This window comes from Sorghum bicolor, chromosome 6 (genome assembly GCF_000003195.3).
Source record: "Sorghum bicolor cultivar BTx623 chromosome 6, Sorghum_bicolor_NCBIv3, whole genome shotgun sequence".
NCBI lineage: Eukaryota > Viridiplantae > Streptophyta > Magnoliopsida > Poales > Poaceae > Sorghum > Sorghum bicolor.
Window position 1 is genome coordinate 21,876,471 of NC_012875.2, and position 20,908 is coordinate 21,897,378.

The window sequence follows — 20,908 nt, forward strand, 5'->3', positions numbered from 1 at the left end:
AAATATGACCCTGATGCATACATTACTTGGGAGATTGCTGTTGACCAAAAGTTTACATGTCATGAATTCCCTGAGGATACACGTGTTAGGGCTGCTACTAGTGAGTTCACCGATTTTGCTTCCGTTTGGTGGATAGAACATGGCAAGAAAAATCCTAATAACATACCTAGAACTTGGAATACGTTGAAACAAGTCATGAGGGCTAGATTTGTTCCTTCTTACTATGCACGTGACATGATTAATAAGTTGCAGCAATTGAGACAAGGTGCTAAAAGTGTAGAAGAATATTATCAGGAATTACAAATGGGTATGCTGCGATGTAATTTAGAGGAGGAAGAAGAACCTGCTATGGCTAGATTTTTGGGCGGGTTAAATCGTGAAATCCAGGACATTCTTGCTTATAAAGATTATACTAATGTAACCCGTTTGTTTCATCTTGCTTGTAAAGCTGAAAGGGAAGTGCAGGGACAACGTTCTAGTGCCAAATCTAACAATTCTGCAGGGAAATCCTGGCAACAACGCACATCTGCTACATTGTCGGGTGGTGCACCTCTTCCATCAAGCCGATCAATAGCTCCACCACCTTCCTATAGCGACAAACCACATGATTCTTCCACAAATACAGCAACTAAATCAGCCCAGAGACCAATCGCTAGTGCCACCTCGGTTAATTCCACGGGAAGAACAAGAGATGTTCAGTGTCATCGATGCAAGGGATATGGGCACATGATGCGTGACTGCCCAAACAAGCGAGTTATGATTGCCAGGGATGATGGTGAGTACTCATCTGCTAGTGATTTTGATGAGGATACACTTGCACTGCTTGCGACTGACCATGCAGGTAATGAAGATCAAATAGAAGAACATATTAATGCAGGTGAAGCGGACCACTATGAGAGCTTGATTGTGCAGCGAGTGCTTAGTGCACAAATGGAGATGGCAGAGCAAAATCAGCGACACATTTTATTCCAAACAAAGTGTGTCATCAAAGAGCGTTCTTGTCGCATGATCATTGATGGAGGTAGCTGCAACAACTTGGCAAGCAGCGATATGGTGCAGAAGCTTGCCCTCAACACCAAACCACACCCGCATCCCTACTACATCCAATGGCTGAACAACAGTGGTAAGGCAAAGGTAACTAGACTTGTGAGAATTAATTTTTCCATCGGATCCTACAAAGATATTGTTGAATGTGATGTTGTGCCTATGCTAGCTTGTAACATTCTGCTAGGTAGACCTTGGCAATTTGATAGAGATTCTATGCATCATGGTAGATCAAATCAGTATTCTTTTCTATACCATGATCGCAAAATTGTGTTGCATCCTATGTCCCCTGAAACTATTATGCAAACTGATGTTGCTAGGGCTACTAAAGCAAAGAGCAAGAGCAATAAAAATGATAAATCTGTAATTGGTAACAAAGATGAGATAAAACTGAAAGGACGTTGTATGATAGCTACCAAATCAGATATTAATGAGTTCAATGCATCCACTTCTGTTGCTTATGCTTTGATATGCAAGGATGCTTTGATTTCAGTTGAGGATATGCAATGTTCTTTGCCCCCTGCTGTTGCTAACGTTTTGCAGGAGTATTCTGATGTGTTTCCAAGTGATGTACCAGCGGGGCTGCCTCCACTACGTGGGATTGAGCACCAAATTGATCTTATTCTTGGATCAGTTTTGCCAAATCGTGCACCATACAGGACAAACCCGGAGGAAACAAAGGAAATTCAGCGACAAGTGCAAGAACTACTAGACAAAGGTTATGTCCGAGAATCTCTTAGTCCTTGTGCTGTTCCAGTAATTTTAGTGCCTAAGAAAGATGGAACATGGCGTATGTGTGTTGATTGTAGAGCTATTAATAATATCACCATTCGATATCGACACCCTATTCCACGATTAGATGATATGCTAGATGAACTGAGTGGTGCTGTTGTGTTTTCAAAAGTTGATTTACGTAGTGGGTACCACCAGATTCGTATGAAATTGGGAGATAAAGGTAGAAAGCAATTGATTCTGGAACCTGGGGATTTGGTTTGGGTGCATTTGCGAAAAGATAGATTTCCAGAACTGAGAAAATCCAAATTGATGCCTAGAGCTGATGGTCCTTTTAAAGTGCTGCAACGAATTAATGAGAATGCATATAAGCTTGATCTTCCTGCAGATTTTGGGGTTAGTCCCACATTTAACATTGTAGATTTGAAGCCTTATTTGGGTGAGGAAGATGAGCTTGAGTCGAGGACGACTCAAATGCAAGAAAGGGAGGATGATGAGGACATCAACACCAGCGATACATATCCTACATCCACCAGCGATACATATCCTACATCCTCTCCGTCACAACCTATAGCTGGTCCTACATCCTCTCCGACACAACCTATAGCTGGTCCTCTTACTCGTGCTCGTGCCCGTCAACTCAACCTTCAAGTAAGTTCAGTTTTAAACTCTTGTTAATCATATTTAGACAATGGAGACACGTGCACTTTCGTGTTGCTCAGGAATAATGGACAAGATCAGCAAGGGAAGGTTCAACTGCATTCAGAATTTGAGGCAACACCAACTTCAAGGGCTGATTGCATATGGGAAGAGTGATAACTTAACAAAGGTGATTGGAGATCAGGTCCAAGCCTCCACAACATCCTCTATCAAGTTACCACGTCGCTTCTAAAGCAAGGAAACAAAGAGTCCAAACCCAACACGTTTTGGGAGTTGGATTCGGACTAGAAAATAACTCTAACTTGTATGGATCACCACGGCGTCATATGGACTCCAACTGGGACGTTCCTATACTTGTTGGAAAGCTCATGAAGTCTACTTTCCAATGGGTCCAACCACATATCTATGCAGCTTATGAGTCGGGCGCAGTCCTTGTTTTCGTGCCGATACCTTTTTCTGTTTTGGTGCTGCGTCACCCTATTTTGGACCAATGGCTCATGTATCAAGTTGAGTCCATTAGGGACGCGTCCTAGGGTTGGAGGACGACTCTAGCACCCCTTTGGTCGTCCTCCCCTCTATTTATTTACATCTAGAGCCGCCATGAACAACTGGGTTTTGATTAGATAAAGTTTAGCCTTCGCTACTTGCTTGTAAACGCGCGTGCTGATCCAGCCGCCCGTCTTCTTGTTTTCGAAACCCCACTTCATTAGAGATTGAGTTTGAAACATTCATTTACATCTGGTAATTTAGTACTTGTTCTACTTGTTCTTGCTGGTTCTTTGATTGCTTGCAGGACGAGTGCCCTAGTGGCCGGGTGTTGCGCTCCACAAGATCGTGACAGCCATTGGAGGCGGTGTATCGGTTGCTAAGGCGCAGTCTTGAGGGCTGTAGTCGGGCCGTGAACGTCATCTCCATTCACTAATCGAGTTATCCAGCGCCTCTCATCGAAAGATCAGGCGAAAACCCTAGTGGGTTCACATCAGTACGTTCCATGCAAACCGTGCACCTATCTTGCATCAAGATTAGCAGCATCACCAAATAGACCGAACCGAGCTTCCACTTGAGCCTCTTGACCTCGGACCAACAGGTGCGTCCAAAATGGTTTCTTAGACTTTGGTGCATTAGACACAAACTGTGCACCTATCTTGCACCGAAACTAAAACTATCTCCAAACAGACCAAACCGAGATTCCATATGACACACGTCATCTAGGAGTTCCATCGGGTGCATCTAAATTGATTTCTGAGCATATGGTACGTTCCATGCAAACCATGCACCTATCTTGCATCAAGATTAGCAGTATCTCTAAGCAGACCGAACCCAGCTTGCACTTGAGCCTCTTCATCTAGGAGTACCAACAGGTGCGCCCAAAATGGTTTCTTAGGCTATGGTGCATTATGCACAAACTATGCACCTATCTTGCACCAAAACTAACACTGTCTCCTAATGGACCGAAACGAGATTCTATATGAAACACGTCATCCAGGACTTCCATCAGGTGCGTCCAAATTGATTTTCAAGCATATGCTATGTTCCATGTAAACTGTGCACCTATTTTGCATCAAGAGTAGCACTATCTCCAAATGGACTAAACCGAGCTTCCACTTGAGCCACTTCACCTAGGAGTACCATCGGGTGTGTCCAAAATGGTTTCTTAGCCTGCGGTGCATTAGGCGCAAACCGCGCACCTATCTTGCACCGATACTAACACTTTCTCTAAATGGACCAAAGCAAGATTACATATGAAACACGTCATCTAGATGTTCTATCGGATGTGTCCAAATTGATTTATGAGCATAAGGTATGTTCCATGCAAACTATGCAACTATCTTGCGTCAAGATTAGCACTATCTCCAAATAGACCCAACCGAGCTTCCACTTGAGCCTCTTCAGCGGAGAGTACCATCGGTTGCGTCCAAAATGGTTTCTTAGAGTATGGTGTATTAGGCACAAACCGTGCACCAATCTTGCACCAAAACTAACAGTTTCTCCAAATGGACCAAAGTGAGATATCAAATGACACACATCATCTAGGAGTTATATCGGGTGTGTCCAAATTGATTTTCAAGCATATGGTATGTTTCTTGCACACCGAGCACCTATCTTGCACCGAAACTAACACTATCTCCATGTGGACCTAAGTGAGATTCCATATGACACGCATTATCTAAGAGTTCTATCGGGTGCATCCAAACTGATTTCTAAGCATATGGTACATTCTATGCAAACCGTGCACCTATCTTACATCAAGATTAGCACTATCTCCAAACAGACCAAACCGAGCATTCACTTAAGCCCCTTTACCTAGGAGTACAATCGGGTGCGTCCAAAATCGTTTCTTAGCCTATGGTGCATTAGGCACAAACTGTGCACCTATCTTGCATCGAAACTAACACTGTCTCCAAACAGATCGAAGCGAGACTCCATATGACACACGTCATCTAAGAGTTCCATCGGGTGTGTCCAAATTGATTTTCGGGAATATGGTATGTCCCGTGCAAACTATGCACCTATCTTGCATTAAGATTAGCACAATCTCAAAATAGACTAAACCGAGCTTCCACTTTAGCGTCTTCACCTAGAAATACCAATAGGTGCGTCCAAAATGGTTTCTTAGACTTCGGTGCATTAAGAGAAAACTGTGCACCTATCTTGCAGCGAAACTAACACTGTCTCCAAACAAACCAAAGTGAGATACCATATGACACACATCATCTAGGAGTTCCATCGGGTGCGTCCAAATTGATTTCTGAGCACATGGTACGTTCCATGCAAACCATGCACCTATCTTGCATCAAGATTAGCACTATCTCCAAACAGACCGGACCAAGCTTCCACTTGAGCCTCTTCACCTTTGAGTACCAATAGATTTTCCAAAATGGTTTCTTAGACTATGGTGCATTATGCAAAAACTGTGCACCTATCTTGCACCAAAACTAACACTATCTTCAAACGGACCAAAGCGAGATTCCATATGACACACGTCATCTACGAGTTCCATCAGGTGCGTCCAAATTGATGTCTGAGCATATGGTACTTTCCATGCAAACTGTACACCTATCTTGCATCAAGATTAGCACTATCTCCAAATAGACCGAACCGAGCATTCACTTGTGCCTCTTCACCTAGGAGTACCATCAGGTGTGTCCAAAATGGTTTTTTAGCCCATGGTGCATTAGGAGCAAACCGTGCAACTATCTTGCACTGAAACTTACACTCTCCAAACAGACTGAATGAGATTCCATATGATACACGTCATCTAGGAGTTCCAACGGGTGCGTCCAAATTGTTTTCCGAGCATATGGTATGTCCCATGCAAACTGTGCACCTATCTTGCATCAAGATCAGCACAATCTCCAAATAAACTAAACCGAGCTTCCACTTTAGCCTCTTCACCTAGAAGTACCAATAGATGCGTCCAAAATGGTTTCTTAGACTTTGGTGCATTAAGCGCAAACTGTGCACCTATGTTGCAGCAAAACTAACACTATCTTCAAACGAACCGAAGTGAGATGCCATATGACACACATCATCTAGGAGTTCCATTGGGTGCGTCCAAATTGATTTTCGAGAATATGGTACGTTCTGTGCAGACCATGCACCTATCTTGCATCAAAACTAGCACTATCTCCAAATAGACCGGACCAAGCTTCCACTTGAGCCTCTTCACCTTTGAGTACCAACAGATTTTCAAAATGGTTTCTTAGACTATGGTGCATTAGGTGCAAACTGTGCACCTATCTTGCACCAAAACTAATATTGTCTCCAAACGGACTGAAGCAAGATTCCATATGACACACATCATCTAGGAGTTCCATTGGGTGTGTCCAAATTGCTTTCCAAGCATATGGTACGTTCCATGTAAACCATGCACCTATCTTGTATCAAGATTAGAACTATCTCCAAACAGACCGGACCAAGCTTCCACTTGAGCCTCTTCAGCATTGAGTACCAACAGATTTTCCAAAATGGTTTCTTAGACTATGGTGCATTTGGCGCAAACTGTGCACCTATCTTGCACCAAAACTAACACTATCTTAAAACGGACCAAAGCGAGATTCCATATGACACACGTCATCTACGAGTTCCATCAGGTGCGTCCAAATTGATTTCTGAGCATATGGTACTTTCCATGCAAACTGTACACCTATCTTGCATCAAGATTAGCACTATCTCCAAATAGATTGAACCGAGCTTTCACTTGAGCCTCTTCACCTAGGAGTACCATCGCGTGAGTCCATCACCTAGGAGTTCCATTGGGTGCATCCAAATTTATTTCCGAGCATATGGGACATTCCATGCAAACCATGCACCTCTCTTGCATCAAGGTTAGCACTATCTCCAAATAGACCGAACCGAGCTTCCACTTGAGCCTCTTCACCTAGGAGTACCAATAGGTGCATCCAAAATGATTTCTTAGCCTATGGTCCATTAGGCACAATCCGTGCATCTATATTGCACCAAAACTAACACTGTCTCCAAACAGACCGAAGCGAGATTCCATACGACACACGTCATAATAAGAACGAGGGTGTCCCGAGGGTGTCCTGATCTTTCGGTGGAGATGGATAACTTCGATCTCTCTAGAGCGACGTTCACGATCCGACTACAACCGTCCAAGGACGCTGCGCCTTAGCGATCGATACACCAATTCCAGCGGCTGATCATGATCTTGTTGATCACAACCAACCAAACCACTAGGGTAATTCCTGCACGCAATCGAAGAACATGCAAGAACAGATAGAACAGGCACTCAATTGCCAAATAATACAAGAAGGATCTGATATGAATCACGATAACAATATGGGGTTTTGAATCAAGTAGAACGGATGGTCTAGTCGACACATGCGTCTACAAGGAAGTAGCAATGGCTAAACTTACAACAAAACAAAACCCGCCTTGTGTCTCTGGCTGTAAAAGCCTTTATGTACAAGAGAGAGCAACCAGAGTGTGCGGTGCTAATCCCTCGACTCACTAAAAACAAAAGAAAACAATAATATCCATATCATGCATGCATGGAGTTTCTTATTGAATGAAGCTGTCCACAGAAAGGTCTCTGGAGTAACTCGACGATTGCGGCCGCCTCATTATAGATATGGACATGGGACTGGATCCATGTGAAAATAGACTTCATAAGCTTTCCACTGTGTATTTGAACATCAAAATCGGTCACCGTATGTAGTCTTGGTGGCCACCACAAGTAGAGACCCTTCTGCAGTCCAAATTTAGCCCATCGCGAATATGCTTCCTTGCGGTTCCTCCTCATTATTCTAGATAGTTGAGTTGTCATGCATATGAATCTGAGCTGTGGATGTATTGATGGTGCTCATGTCCTCATCGCGTCATCTAGGAGTTCCATCGGGTGCGTCCGAATTGATTTCCAAGCATATGGTATGTCCCATGCAAACTATGCACCAATCTTGCATTAAGGTTAGCACTGTCTCGAAACAGACCGAACCGAGCTTCTGCTTGAGCCTCTTCACCTGGGAGTACCAATAGGTGCATTCAAAATAGTTTCTTAGACTATGGTGCATTAGGCGCAAACTATGCACCTATCCTGCACTGAAACTAATATTGTCTCCAAACGGACTGAAGTGAGATTCCATATGACACACGTCATCTAGGAGTTCTATTAGGTGCATCCAAATTGATTTCCGAGCATATGGGACATTCTACGCAAACCATACACCTATCTTACATCAAGATTAGCACTATCTCCAAACAGACCAAACCGAGCTTTCACTTGAGCCCCTTCACCTAGGAGTACCATCGGGTGCGTCCAAAATTGTTTCTTAGAGTATGGTGCATTAGGCACAAACCGTGCAATATCTTCTTAGAGTATGGTGCATTAGGCACAAACCATACACCATCTTGCACCGAAACTAACACTATCTTCAAACAGACCAAAGCGAGATATCAGATGATACACATCATCTAGGAGTTCTATCGGGTGCGTCCAAATTGATTTTCATGCATATGGTATGTTCCATGCAAACCGTGCACCTATCTTACATGAAGATTAGCACTATCTCCAAACACATCGTACCGAGCTTTCACTTGATCCTCTTCACCTAGGAGTACCATCGGGTGCTTTCACAATGGTTTGTGAGCCTATGGTGCATTAGGCGGAAACCGTGCACCTATCTTACACCAGAACTATCACTATCTCTAATTGGACTAAAGTGAAATTCCGTACGACACACGTCATCTAGGAGTTCTATCGGGTGCATCCAAATTGATTTTTGAGCATATGGTACATTCCATGCTAACCGTGCACCTATCTTGCATCAAGATTAGCACTATCTCCAAACAGACCAAACCGAGCTTTCACTTGAGCCCTTTACCTAGAAGTACCATCGGGTGCGTCAAAAATCGTTTCTTAGCCTATGGTGCATTAGGCGCAAACCGTGCACCTATCTTGCACTGAATCTAACACTGTCACCAAACAGATCGAAGCTAGATTCCATGTGACACACATTACATTAGGCACAAACCGTGCACCTATCTTGCACCGAAGCTAACATTGTCTCTAAATAGACCGAAGCAAGATTCCATATGACACACGTCATCTAGGTGTTTCATTGGGTGTGTCCAAATTGATTTCTGAGCATATGATATGTTCCACACAAATAGTGCACCTATCTTGCATCAAGATTAGCAATATCTCTGAATAGACCAAACCGAGCTTCCACTTGAGCCTCTTCACCTAGGAGTACCATCGGGTGCTTCTAAAATGGTTTCTTAGCCTATGGTGCATTTGCCACAAACCGTGCATATATCTTGGACCGAAACTAATACTATCTCCAAATAGACCAAAGCGAGATTTCATATGACACACGTCATCTAGGAGTTTCATCAGGTGCGTATGGTATTGATTTCCAAGCATATGGTATGTTCCATGCAAAGCATGCACCTATCTTGCATCAAGACTAGCACTATCTCCAAATAGACCAAACTGAGATTCCACTTGAGCCTCTTCACCCAGGAGTGCCAACAGGTGTGTCCAAAATGGTTTCTTAGACCATGGTGCATTAGGCGCAAACTGTGCACCTATCTTGCACTAAAACTAATATTGTCTCCAAACGGACCGAAGCGAGATTCCATATGACACACTTCATCTAGGAGTACCATCGGGTGTATCCATATTGATTTCCAAGCATCTGGGACATCCTATGCAATCCATGCACCTATCTTGCATCAAGATTAGCACTATCACCAAACAGACCGAACCAAGCTTCCACTTGAGCCTCTTCACCTAGTAGTACCAATAGGTGCATCCAAAATGGTTTCTTAGCCTATGGTGCATTAGGCACAAACCGTGCAATATCTTGCACCAAAACTAACACTGTCTCCAAATAGACCAATACGAGATTCTATATGACACATGTCATCTAGGAGTTCCATCAGGTGCATCCAAATTGATTTCCGAGCATATGGTACGCTCCATGCAAACCATGCAACTATCTTGCATCAAGATTAGCACTATCTCCAAATAGACCGAACCGAGCTTCCACTTGAGCCTCTTCAGCTAGGAGTACCATCGGGTGCATCAAAAATGTTTTCTTAGAGTATGGTGCATTAGGAACAAACCGTGCACCTATCTTGCACCAAATAGACCGAACCGAACTTCGCACCGTTTGGAGACATTGTTAGTTTCGGTGCAAGATAGGTGCATGGTTTGCACCTAATGCACCATAGGATAAGAAACCATTTTGGATGCACCTGATGGTACTACTAGGTCAAGGTGCTCAAGTGAAAGCTCACTTTGGTTTGTTTGGAGATAGTGCTAATCTTGATGCAAGATAGATACACGGTTTGCATGGAACATACAATATGCTAAGAAATCAATTAGGACGCACCTGATATAACTCCTTGATGATGTGTATCATATTTAATCTTGCTTCGGTTTGTTTAGAGAGAGTGTTAGTTTTGGTAGAAGATATATGCACGGTTTACGCCAAATGCACCATAGGCTAAAAAACCATTTTAGACGCACCCGATGGTACTCATAGTTGAAGAGGCTCAAGTGGAGGCTCGATTTGGTCTGTTTGGATATAGTGCTAATCTTGATGCAAGATAGTTGCACAGTTTGCATGCAACGTACCATATGTTAAGAAATCAATTTGGACGCACTCAATGGAACTCGTAGATGACGTGTGTCATATGGAATCTCGCTTCGGTCTGTTTGGAGACAATGTTAGTTTCGGTGCAAGAAATGTGCTTGGTTTGCGCCTAATTCACCAAAGTCTAAGAAACCATTTTTGGAAGCACCTGTTGGTACTCCTAGGTGAAGAGGCTCAAGTGGAGGCTGGGTTCAGTCTGATTAGAGATAGTGCTAATCTTGATGCAAGATAAGTGCACAATTTGCATGGAACATACCATATGCTAAGAAATCAATTTGGACGCACCAGATGGAACTCCTAGATGACATGTGTCATATAGAATACCACTTCGGTCCGTTTGGAGATAGTGTTAGTTTCGGTGCAAGATAGCTGCATGGTTTGCACCTAATGCACCATAGGATAAGAAACCATTTTGGATGCACGTGATGGTACTACTAGGTCAAGGTGCTCAAGTGAAAGCTCGCTTTGGTTTGTTTGGAGATAGTGCTAATCTTGATGCATGATAGATACACGGTTTGCAAGGAACATACGATATGCTAAGAAATCAATTAGGACGCACCTGATATAACTCCTTGATCATGTGTATCATATTTAATCTTGCTTCGGTTTGTTTAGAGAGAGTGTTAGTTTTGGTAGAAGATATATGCACGGTTTACGCCAAATGCACCATAGGCTAAGAAACCATTTTAGACGCACCCGATGGTACTCATAGTTGAAGAGGCTCAAGTGGAGGCTCGATTTGGTCTGTTCGGATATAGTGCTAATCTTGATGCAAGATAGTTGCACAGTTTGCATGCAACGTACCATATGTTAAGAAATCAATTTGGATGCACCCAATGGAACTCCTAGATGACGTGTGTCATATGGAATCTCGCTTCGGTCTGTTTGGAGACAATGTTAGTTTCAGTGCAAGATAGGTGTATAGTTTGTGCCTAATGCACCATAGTCTAAGAAACTATTTTTGACGCACCTTTTTGTACTCCTAGATGAAGAGGCTCAAGTGGAAGCTTGGTTCAGTCTATTTGGAGATAGTGCTAATCTTGCACGGTTTGCATGGAACATACCATATGCTTGGAAATCAATTTGGATGCACCCGATGGAACTCCTTGATGACGTGTGTCATATAAAATCTTGCTTCGGTCCATTTGGAGATATTGTTAGTTTCAGTGCAAGATAGGTGCACAGTTTGCACCTAATGCACCATAGTCTAAGAAACCATTTTGGACACACTTGTTGGTACTCCTAGGTGAAGGGGCTCAAGTGGATGCTCGGTTCGGTCTGTCTAGGGATAGTGCTAATCTTAATGTAAGATAGGTGCACGGTTTGCATGGAACATACCAAATGCTTGGAAATCAATCTGGACGCACATGGTGGAACTCCTAGATGACGTGTGTCATACAAAATCTTGCTTCGGTCTGTTTAGAGACAGTGTTAGTTTCGATGCAAGATAGGTGCAAGGTTTGCACATAATGCAGCATAGGCTAAGAAACCATTTTGGACGCACCCGATGGTACTCCTAGGTAAAAGGCTCAAGTGAAAGCTTGGTTTGGTCTATTTGGAGATAGTGCTAATCTTGATTCAAGATAGATGCACAGTCTTCATGGAACGTACCATATGCTTAGAAATTAATTTGGACACACCGATAGAACTCCTTGATGATGTGTGTCATATGGAATCTCGCTTTGGTGTGCTTAGAGACAATATTAGTTTCGGTGCAAGAAATGTGCACGGATTGTGCCTAATGCACCAAAGTCTAAGAAACAATTTTGGAAGCACCTGTTGGTACTCCTAGGTGAAGAGGCTCAAGTGGAGGCTGTGTTCGGTCTGTTTAGAGATAGTGCTAATCTTGATGCAAGAAAAGTGCACGATTTGCATGGAACATACCATATGCTCAGAAATCAATTTGAACACCAGATGGAACTCCTAGATGACATGTGTCATATAGAATACCACTTCGGTCCATTTGGAGACAGTGTTAGTTTCGGTGCAAAATTGGTGCATGGTTTGCACCTAATGCACCATAGGATAAGAAACCATTTTGGATGCACCCGATGGTACTACTAGGTCAAGGTGCTCAAGTGAAAGCTTGGTTTGGTTTGTTTGGAGATAGTGCTAATCTTGATGCAAGATAGATGCACGGTTTGCATGGAACATACGATATGCTCAGGAATCAATTAGGACACACCTGATATAACTCCTTTATGATGTGTCATATGGAATCTTGCTTCGGTTCGTTTAGAGACAGTGTTAGTTTTGGTAGAAGATATGTGCACGGTTTACGCCTAATGCACCATAGGCTAAGAAACCATTTTAAACGCACACGATGGTACTCATAGTTGAAGAGGCTCAAGTGGAGGCTCGATTTGGTCTGTTCGGATATAGTGTTAATCTTGATGTAAGATAGTTGCACAATTTGCATGGAAGGTTCCATATGTTAAGAAATCAACTTGGATGCACCCAATGGAACTCCTAGATTACGTGTGTCATATGGAATCTCGCTTCGGTCTGTTTGGAGACAATGTTAGTTTCGGTGCAAGATAGGTGCGTAGTTTGTGCCTAATGCACCATAGTCTAAGAAACCATTTTTGACACACCTGTTTGTATTCCTAGATGAAGAGGCTCAAGTGGAAGCTCGGTTTGGTCTGTTTGGAGATAGTGCTAATCTTGATGCAAGATAGATGCACGGTTTGCATGGAACATACGATATGCTCAGAAATCAATTAGGACGCAGCTGATATAACTCCTTGATGATGTGTATCATATGTAATCTTGCTTCGGTTTGTTTAGAGAGAGTGTTAGTTTTGGTAGAAGATATATGCACGGTTTACGCCAAATGCACCATAGGCTAAGAAATCATTTTAGACGTACTCAATGGTACTCATAGTTGAAGAGGCTCAAGTGGAGGCTCGATTTGGTATGTTCGGATATAGTGCTAATCTTGATGCAAGATAGTTGCACAGTTTGCATGCAACGTACCATATGTTAAGAAATCAATTTGGACGCACCCAATGGAACTCCTAGATGACGTGTGTCATATGGAATCTCGCTTCGGTCTGTTTGGAGACTGTGGGGGTATAATCCCCTATACCCTTACGGCTAGACTTGCGCCGGGAGGCTTGGCCCATCACGAAGACAGTCCGAGGCTTGATCCAGCTGCTTGGAGTTTCATGCAAGGAAACAAGACGTGGAGATCAAGCCGGATTCTTGTCGGTTAGAATAGGAATTGATATTGTGCTATCTATGGCAATTGTAACCGACTAGGATTACTTTTCAGATTTGTAACCCTGCCGTCCGGACTATATAAGGAGGGGCAAGGGACCCCCTAGGACGCATTATCTCTCAACACAATCCAATACAATCAGATGCAGGACGTAGGTATTACGCCCACACGGCGGCCGAACCTGGATAAAAACCTTGTCTGTGTCTTGCGTCACCATCAAGTTTGTAGCTTACGCACCGTCTACCGATAAACTACTACCGTGGGTATACCCCAAGGTAGACTGCCGACTAGCTTTCGTCGACAGTGGCGCGCCAGGTAGGGGGTGTGCGTACAACTCTCTCGACGAACAAGATGGTCATCGTTCCAGCTTCCGCGGCCGTGCCTGAAGGCCTCACGTTCACCGTCGGCCAGATCACGTGGACGACTCATGGCGGCGGCCTCACGACCACGACTTCGGAAGAAACCTAGATCCGATCTGGGACAACAGCGGTGTCGATTCCGATCACGCCGACACCGAGCATTCAGCCTCCGCTCCCTCGTTACAGGGGAAAGAAGGTCGACGACTCGGATCTTTTCCGAGCCCTTGATCGTGCCGATCTCAGGCTCCTCAAAGCTTCCCGACTGGTAGATGGGATCTCACGCCGATCTGATCAAGTCGCGCCAACAAACTCTTTCGACTCCTGCCGGCCAACTCGTGTCGTCACACACGAACAGCTGGGGACGTCTCTGACAATAACGTCCACCCCCACGGGGCGGTCCGTCGAGCTCAAGGCAGATCCAGACCAGATTTCTCCCTACGGACTAAACAACTCGGCCGATCACTACTCACGGCACATCCAATCCCTTTTCAACAGGGCGGGCTGGTCGCCGAGACAGAACAGCCGAGCAGCTCACCATAACATCAACATGGTATCAATCCAAGTACTGCCGAACGATCAGGCTTTCAGTACAAACTCCAGCACAGGGTCTATCCCTACCGAGGTTATAAACTCCGAGGACGAAGATTACGACCTGGATTTACCACCGTATCCTCCGGGTTTTCTCGCTTCCCAGTCTTTCCGCCTCGGCGGGGAGATCTTATCTTCAATGTCAGCAACAATGAACCGGTTGTCGATGGAGAAACAGACGAGCAGAAGCAGCTCCACGAACAGCGCAACGCCGACCGTGCTCGGCGGCGCACGGACGAGGAACGGCAACTTGCGCCGCACAACCTCATTGACGCTTTCGACATGGTCGGAGATCAGCAAGTCTACAAAACGCCAAGTGCTAACGTGGCTGTTGCTATGGCAAACCTAGACCGACTCCCTGATACTCCTGAGTGCCAGGGTGTCCGATCCAGTATACGCGCACACCTGATCGCCACGATGGGACAGACAGCCACCTTACTCAAAAGGGTCCAAGCTATCTCCTACACAGAGGTCTCTTCCGACAAGACTCATCGCAGCCGGACTTCACCTCAACCCAGCGAGCGCCACCGTAGCCGCTCTCCCAACAACCAGAGGAAGGATGTGGGGCGCAACAACCGTGGTCAGGACGCCGGCGGCTACCACGAGCAGAAGCGTGGGTGTGGTGAGGAATAAACTAGCACAGGGATCTACGATACAACATGATATGCTCACGCCTAGGGATAGCGTGAGACAAGTCGTTGTGGCCCGATCTTCTCGTAGGATTCGCGAACTTGATAACTTGTCGCTGCGTGACCTGGTGAAGAGGCAGTGCACCGCGAGGCTGTCCACGCGACGAACTACCGAGACAATCACCCTTCCATGTACCGACGAACAGCCCACGCAATCACGCCGTATAGACGTGAAGGCACAAACTGGATGAACCGCAGTTCGGCGTTCTACAACTCCCTCAGGAATCGAAAGAACAAGTTTTGCAAGCCTCTCAAGACTCACGCATAAACAAAACTCCACGAGTTTGTGTATTCTGAATTTTAACCAAGCAAGATGTGTCCTTTCATTGTCTAGTACAAGAGATATATATAGATAGGGGCGTTCAGCTTTGAATACATGACAGCATGCACATCCACTAGTGGATTTCGTGGCTGGTTCGCGCGTCTTCTCAGCTTCTGGCAGCAGTTACTAAAATGAGCATAACTCTTTATTGGGAAGTCTAAATAATGAACCGTTTGATGGGCTGCAACATAGACTTAAAGATGCTTTCATCCATCTGTAGAATGCCACGTAACTCCTTGTATTCTGTCCGTGGTGATGCTTGGAATTTGTACCATGGGTCAGCCATCTAGCTTCTGGTTGCCTTCTCATGCAGAAGTAATGAACCACCATTTTATTTATGCACACGGTAGGCTTCTTGGTTCAGATGTCCAAAGGCTTGAATCCATCTTCATCCCATGCTGGTTCATACCCTCCATCATTCCTAAGGACATTGAAACAAGAACTCAAAAGTATAGGATCATTCAACATAAACTGATTATTAAACATAAGGTTAGCGTTCACCTAAGAATGAATTTCCTTCTCCAATTGTTTAGCTCTACTTCTTGTAATTGGACCACTTATATCAAGTGGAGTTTCATTTGAAGATGAATGAATGCTAGGGATGTCCTCATCAGCCTCCCCCTCTTGAGAAGGAGTCGTCCTCGACTCAGGCTCACCAACAAATGGAAGCAAGTCTTTGACATTGAATGTTGGACTAACATTGGAATATTCAGGTGGCAGCTCAATTTTGTATGCATTATCATTTATCTTTTTTAGAACCTTGAATGGACCATCACCTCTAGGTGATAACTTACTCTTACGTTGTTGGGGAAATCGATCCTTGCGTAGATGCAACCACACGAGGTCACCGGGCTGAAATGTAACCTTCTTCTTACCTTTGTTCGCTTGCTTTGCATATTGTGCTGATTTCTTCTCAATATTTCTTCTTGTCTCATCATGTAGCTTCTTGATAAAGTTGGATCTCTTCGCTGCATCCAAGTTAACTTGTTCCTGTAATGGTAAAGGCAAAAGATCCATGGGAGTATGTGGCTTAAAACCATAAACAATTTCAAATGGACAAAAATTTGTTGTGGAATGTAGTGCCCTATTATAAGCAAATTCGACATGTGGAAGACATTCTTCCCACTGCTTCAAATTCTTTTTTAGCACGGCACGCAGCATGGTGGACAGGGTACGGTTGACAACTTCAGTTTGCCCATCCGTTTGTGGGTGACAAGTGGTGGAAAATAACAACTTCGTGCCAAGTTTAGCCCATAATGTCTTCCAAAAATAGCTCAGGAATTTTGTATCTCGGTCTGAAACAATAGTCTTTGGCACTCCATGTAAACGAACAATCTCCCTGAAAAACAAATCAGCAACGTGTGAAGCATCATCGCTCTTGTGACATGGAATAAAATGTGCCATTTTTGAGAAGCGATCAACAATAACGAAGATAGAGTCCCTCCCCCTCTGAGACCTTGGTAATCCCAGAATAAAATCCATGGATATATCTTCCCAAGGTACAGTTGGGATTGGTAATGGAGTATAGAGACCATGGGGATTAAGGCGGGACTTAGCTTTCAAGCAGATTATGCAGCGCTCGACATGTCGTTGAACATCACGTCGCATATGTGGCCAAAAGAAATGATCAGAGAGCATGTCCAATGTCTTTTTGATGCCAAAATGACCAGCTAAGCCACCAGCATGTGCTTCCTGTAAAAGAACTTGACGAATCGAGCAGGCTGGAATGCATAGTTTGTTAGTTCGAAATAAAAAATCATCATGTACATAATACTTGTCCCAGCCTTTTCCAGCAATGCAATGAGAGAAAGGTTCTTTAAAATCAGAATCAGTTGCATAGAGTGTTTTAATGGATTCCAAACCAAGCACTTTTGTATCTAATTGTGTAACCAAACCACACCTTCTTGACAAAGCATCTGCAACAATGTTATCTTTACCACGCTTATGTTTAACAACATACGGAAATGTTTCTATGAACTCGATCCATTTAGCATGTCTACGATTCAGTTTGCCTTGACTTTTTAAATATTTCAAAGCTTCATGATCAGAATGGATGACAAATTCTTTAGGTAACAAATAATGTTGCCAAACTTCCAAAACTCGAACTAAGGCATAAAGCTCTTTATCATAGACAGAATAATTCAGATGTGGACCATTTAACTTTTCAGAAAAGTAGGCAATAGGTTTACCTTCTTGAAGTAGCACACCTCCAATGCCAATACCACTTGCATCACATTCAATCTCAAAAGTCTTACCGAAGTTAGGTAGCTGCAGCAGTGGTGCTTCACAAAGCTTTCTTTTTAACTCTACAAAGGCTTGCTCTTGGTCATCTCCCCATTTGAATGGAACATCCTTCTTTGTCAAGTTGTTAAGTGGTGCAGCGATCATGCTGAAATCTTTAACAAATCGTCGATAGAAACCTGCAAGACCATGGAAACTTCGAATTTGGCTCACATTTGTAGGAGTAGGCCAATCCTTTATTGCCTTAACCTTCTCTTCATCAACCTGGATGCCATCTGCAGTCACAACAAAACCAAGAAAAACAACACGATCTGTGCAAAATGTGCACTTAGCAATGTTGGCATACAATTTCTCTTCCCTCAAAACAGCAAGTACTTGATGGATATGATCAAGATGTTCATCAAATGATTTGCTATAGATCAGAATATCATCAAAATAAACAACTACAAACTTGCCAATGAAAGCTCGTAAAACATGATTCATTAAGCGCATAAAAGTTGAAGGAGCATTTGTCAAGCCAAAGGGCATCACAAGCCATTCATACAAGCCAAATTTGGTTGTAAATGCTGTCTTCCATTCATCACCAATTTTCATGCGAATTTGGTGATAGCCACTGCGTAAATCAATCTTGGTGAAAATAGTTGAGCCGCTCAATTCATCTAACATGTCATCAAGCCTAGGAATGGGATGGCGATATCGTACAGTTATAGCATTAATGGCACGACAATCGACACACATGCGCCAAGATCCATCTTTCTTAGGGACCAAAAGTACTGGAACAGCACAAGGTGATAGAGATTCACGAACATACCCTTTGTCCAAAAGCTCTTTTACCTGTCGCTGAATTTCTTTGGTTTCTTCAGGATTAGCACGGTAGGCTGGACGATTGGGAAGAGAAGCTCCAGGTACCAAATCGATTTGATGCTCAATACCACGGAGTGGAGGAAGGCCAGCTGGTACCTCATCAGGAAAAACATCTTCAAAGTCCTGTAAGAGATCAAGAACAGCACTAGGCAGCGATGAAGGTAAATCGTTAGTTGAAAGTAGGACCTCCTTGTGCAAGAGCACAAAGAATGGGGCTGTGGTGTTCCTCACTTCTCTCAAATCACTCCTGCTCACAAATAAGCACTCATTTTGGTGGTGTTGTTTTGTAGTGGAAAGAGGCTTTATGTGGCTAGATTGGTTAGAAGTCTCTCCCTTACTAGTGTTGGCAGCCTCACTCAATTTTCTTTTGTCAGATTCTTCTTTTTTCATGCGAGCCACATCTGAAGCATAGATCTCTTCTGGAGATAATGGAACAAGAACCACCTTCTTGTCGTTGTGGATGAAAGTATACTTGTTAGACCGCCCAAAGTGCACCGAATCCACATCAAACTGCCATGGACGACCCAACAGCAAATGGCATGCTTGCATGGGTACAATATCACAATCAACCTCACCATGATAGTCACCAATGGAGAAAGACAAACGAACCATGGATGAGACCTTCACTGTCCCTGAATTATTCAGCCACTGCATATGGTAAGGGTGTGGATGGCGGCGTGTTGGTAGGCCAAGCTTCTCAACAAGCAAGACACTAACAATATTATTGCAGCTCCCACCATCTATGATGAAACGACACACTTGACCTTTCACTTTGCATCGGGACTGAAACAAATTATGACGTTGTCCTTGTTCAGCAGCAACAAACTGAGTGGAAAGAACTCTTCTAACCACCAAATAAGGAGATGATCTATTCATTTTAGAAGGCTCCAAATCAGGAAAATCAGCAAGCAACTCATCAAAATCAGCACTAGTAATCTCATTAGAATATGGAGAAATAACATCTTCTATCATGTCACTGGGAGCAAAAGTTAGAATAGGTTGAATAGCTAAACAATTCAGACCTAGCTCAAAAGTACCATCCTCAGCTGAATACTCACAAGTGTCAAGAGTATGATCTGCAAAGACATTGTGAAACTCGTCCTCCTCTTCACTTTGTGAATCATATGAACCATCAGCAAGGGCAATAATCGTACGACGATTGGGACATTCAGCTTGCTTATGCCCATGACCACCACACTTAAAACACTCAATCTTGCTTGTATGCCTTGGGGCTGCAGTAGCAGAGGAGCTGGACTGAGTAGAGCTTACAGCTTTGCCTTTGGAATCAAAATGTTTGGAAGAAGTTGCACGAGATGTAGGTGTGTGCACCCCTGACCCGTGCTGCTGTGACTGGCGCCATGAAGTAGCACTATTATGAGCTGAAAATGAAGCACGACCTTTATAAGATCCAGCAAGTTGTCGTTCTGCCCTTTTTGCAAAATGTACCAACTCAGTGAGACATGTGTAGTTTGTCATATCCACTTTATCAGCAATGGGCTTATTGAGGCCAACCAGAAATCGAGCCATTGTGGATTCCTCATCTTCAGTTATCCCTGTACGAAGTAAACACATTTCCAATTCTTGAAAATATTCATGAACAGTACGAGTACCTTGCACAAGACATTTTAGCTTCAAATGTAGATCACGAGAGTAATATGCAGGAACAAAACGACGTCGCATTTCCCTCTTCATGTCTTCCCAAGTAATACGATCATGTCCAGCGCGTCGGAGTTCAGTACACACTTGATTCCACCAAGTGATTGCATAGCCTGAAAACTCAATTGCAGCAAGCTTTGCTTTCTTGACAGGAGGATAAGGATACAAATCAAAGATCTGTTCAACCTTAGTCTCCCACTCAAAATAATCATCAGCACTTTCTTTTCCATTAAATTTTGGAATAGACACTTTCACTTTGCTTAAACCATCATCATCAAGGCGACGGTGGCGGTCAGGATAACCACGATGGCCACCATGGCGATGATCATCCATGTCAGACAACATATCATCATCACCATCATAATCTCGTCCACCTCGAACAGGAATGCGCCGAGCACGACCAAAATTAA

General features: G+C 43.7%; 1 protein-coding gene across 1 annotated transcript; it reads right to left on the bottom strand.

Moving 5' to 3' along the window:
• Positions 15,231-20,369, bottom strand: LOC110436432. Its single transcript, XM_021463531.1, has 5 exons — positions 18,185-20,369; positions 17,675-18,094; positions 17,402-17,440; positions 16,264-16,813; positions 15,231-15,360 (listed from the first exon to the last, which is right to left on the bottom strand). Exons 1-5 carry the CDS (start codon positions 20,367-20,369, stop codon positions 15,231-15,233), a joined length of 3,324 nt encoding a protein of 1,107 aa, XP_021319206.1.

Coding starts and splice junctions, on each gene's coding strand:
- LOC110436432 (XM_021463531.1), bottom strand. CDS start 20,369: ATGGCTCGATTTCTGGTTGGCCTCAATAAGCCCATTGCTGATAAAGTG. Junction 16,814..17,401: donor TGCTGGTGGCTTAGCTGGTC/ATTTTGGCATCA, acceptor ATAGGGCACTAC/ATTCCACAACAAATTTTTGT. Junction 15,361..16,263: donor ACAAGAAGTAGAGCTAAACA/ATTGGAGAAGGA, acceptor TCCCTGTGCTAG/TTTATTCCTCACCACACCCA.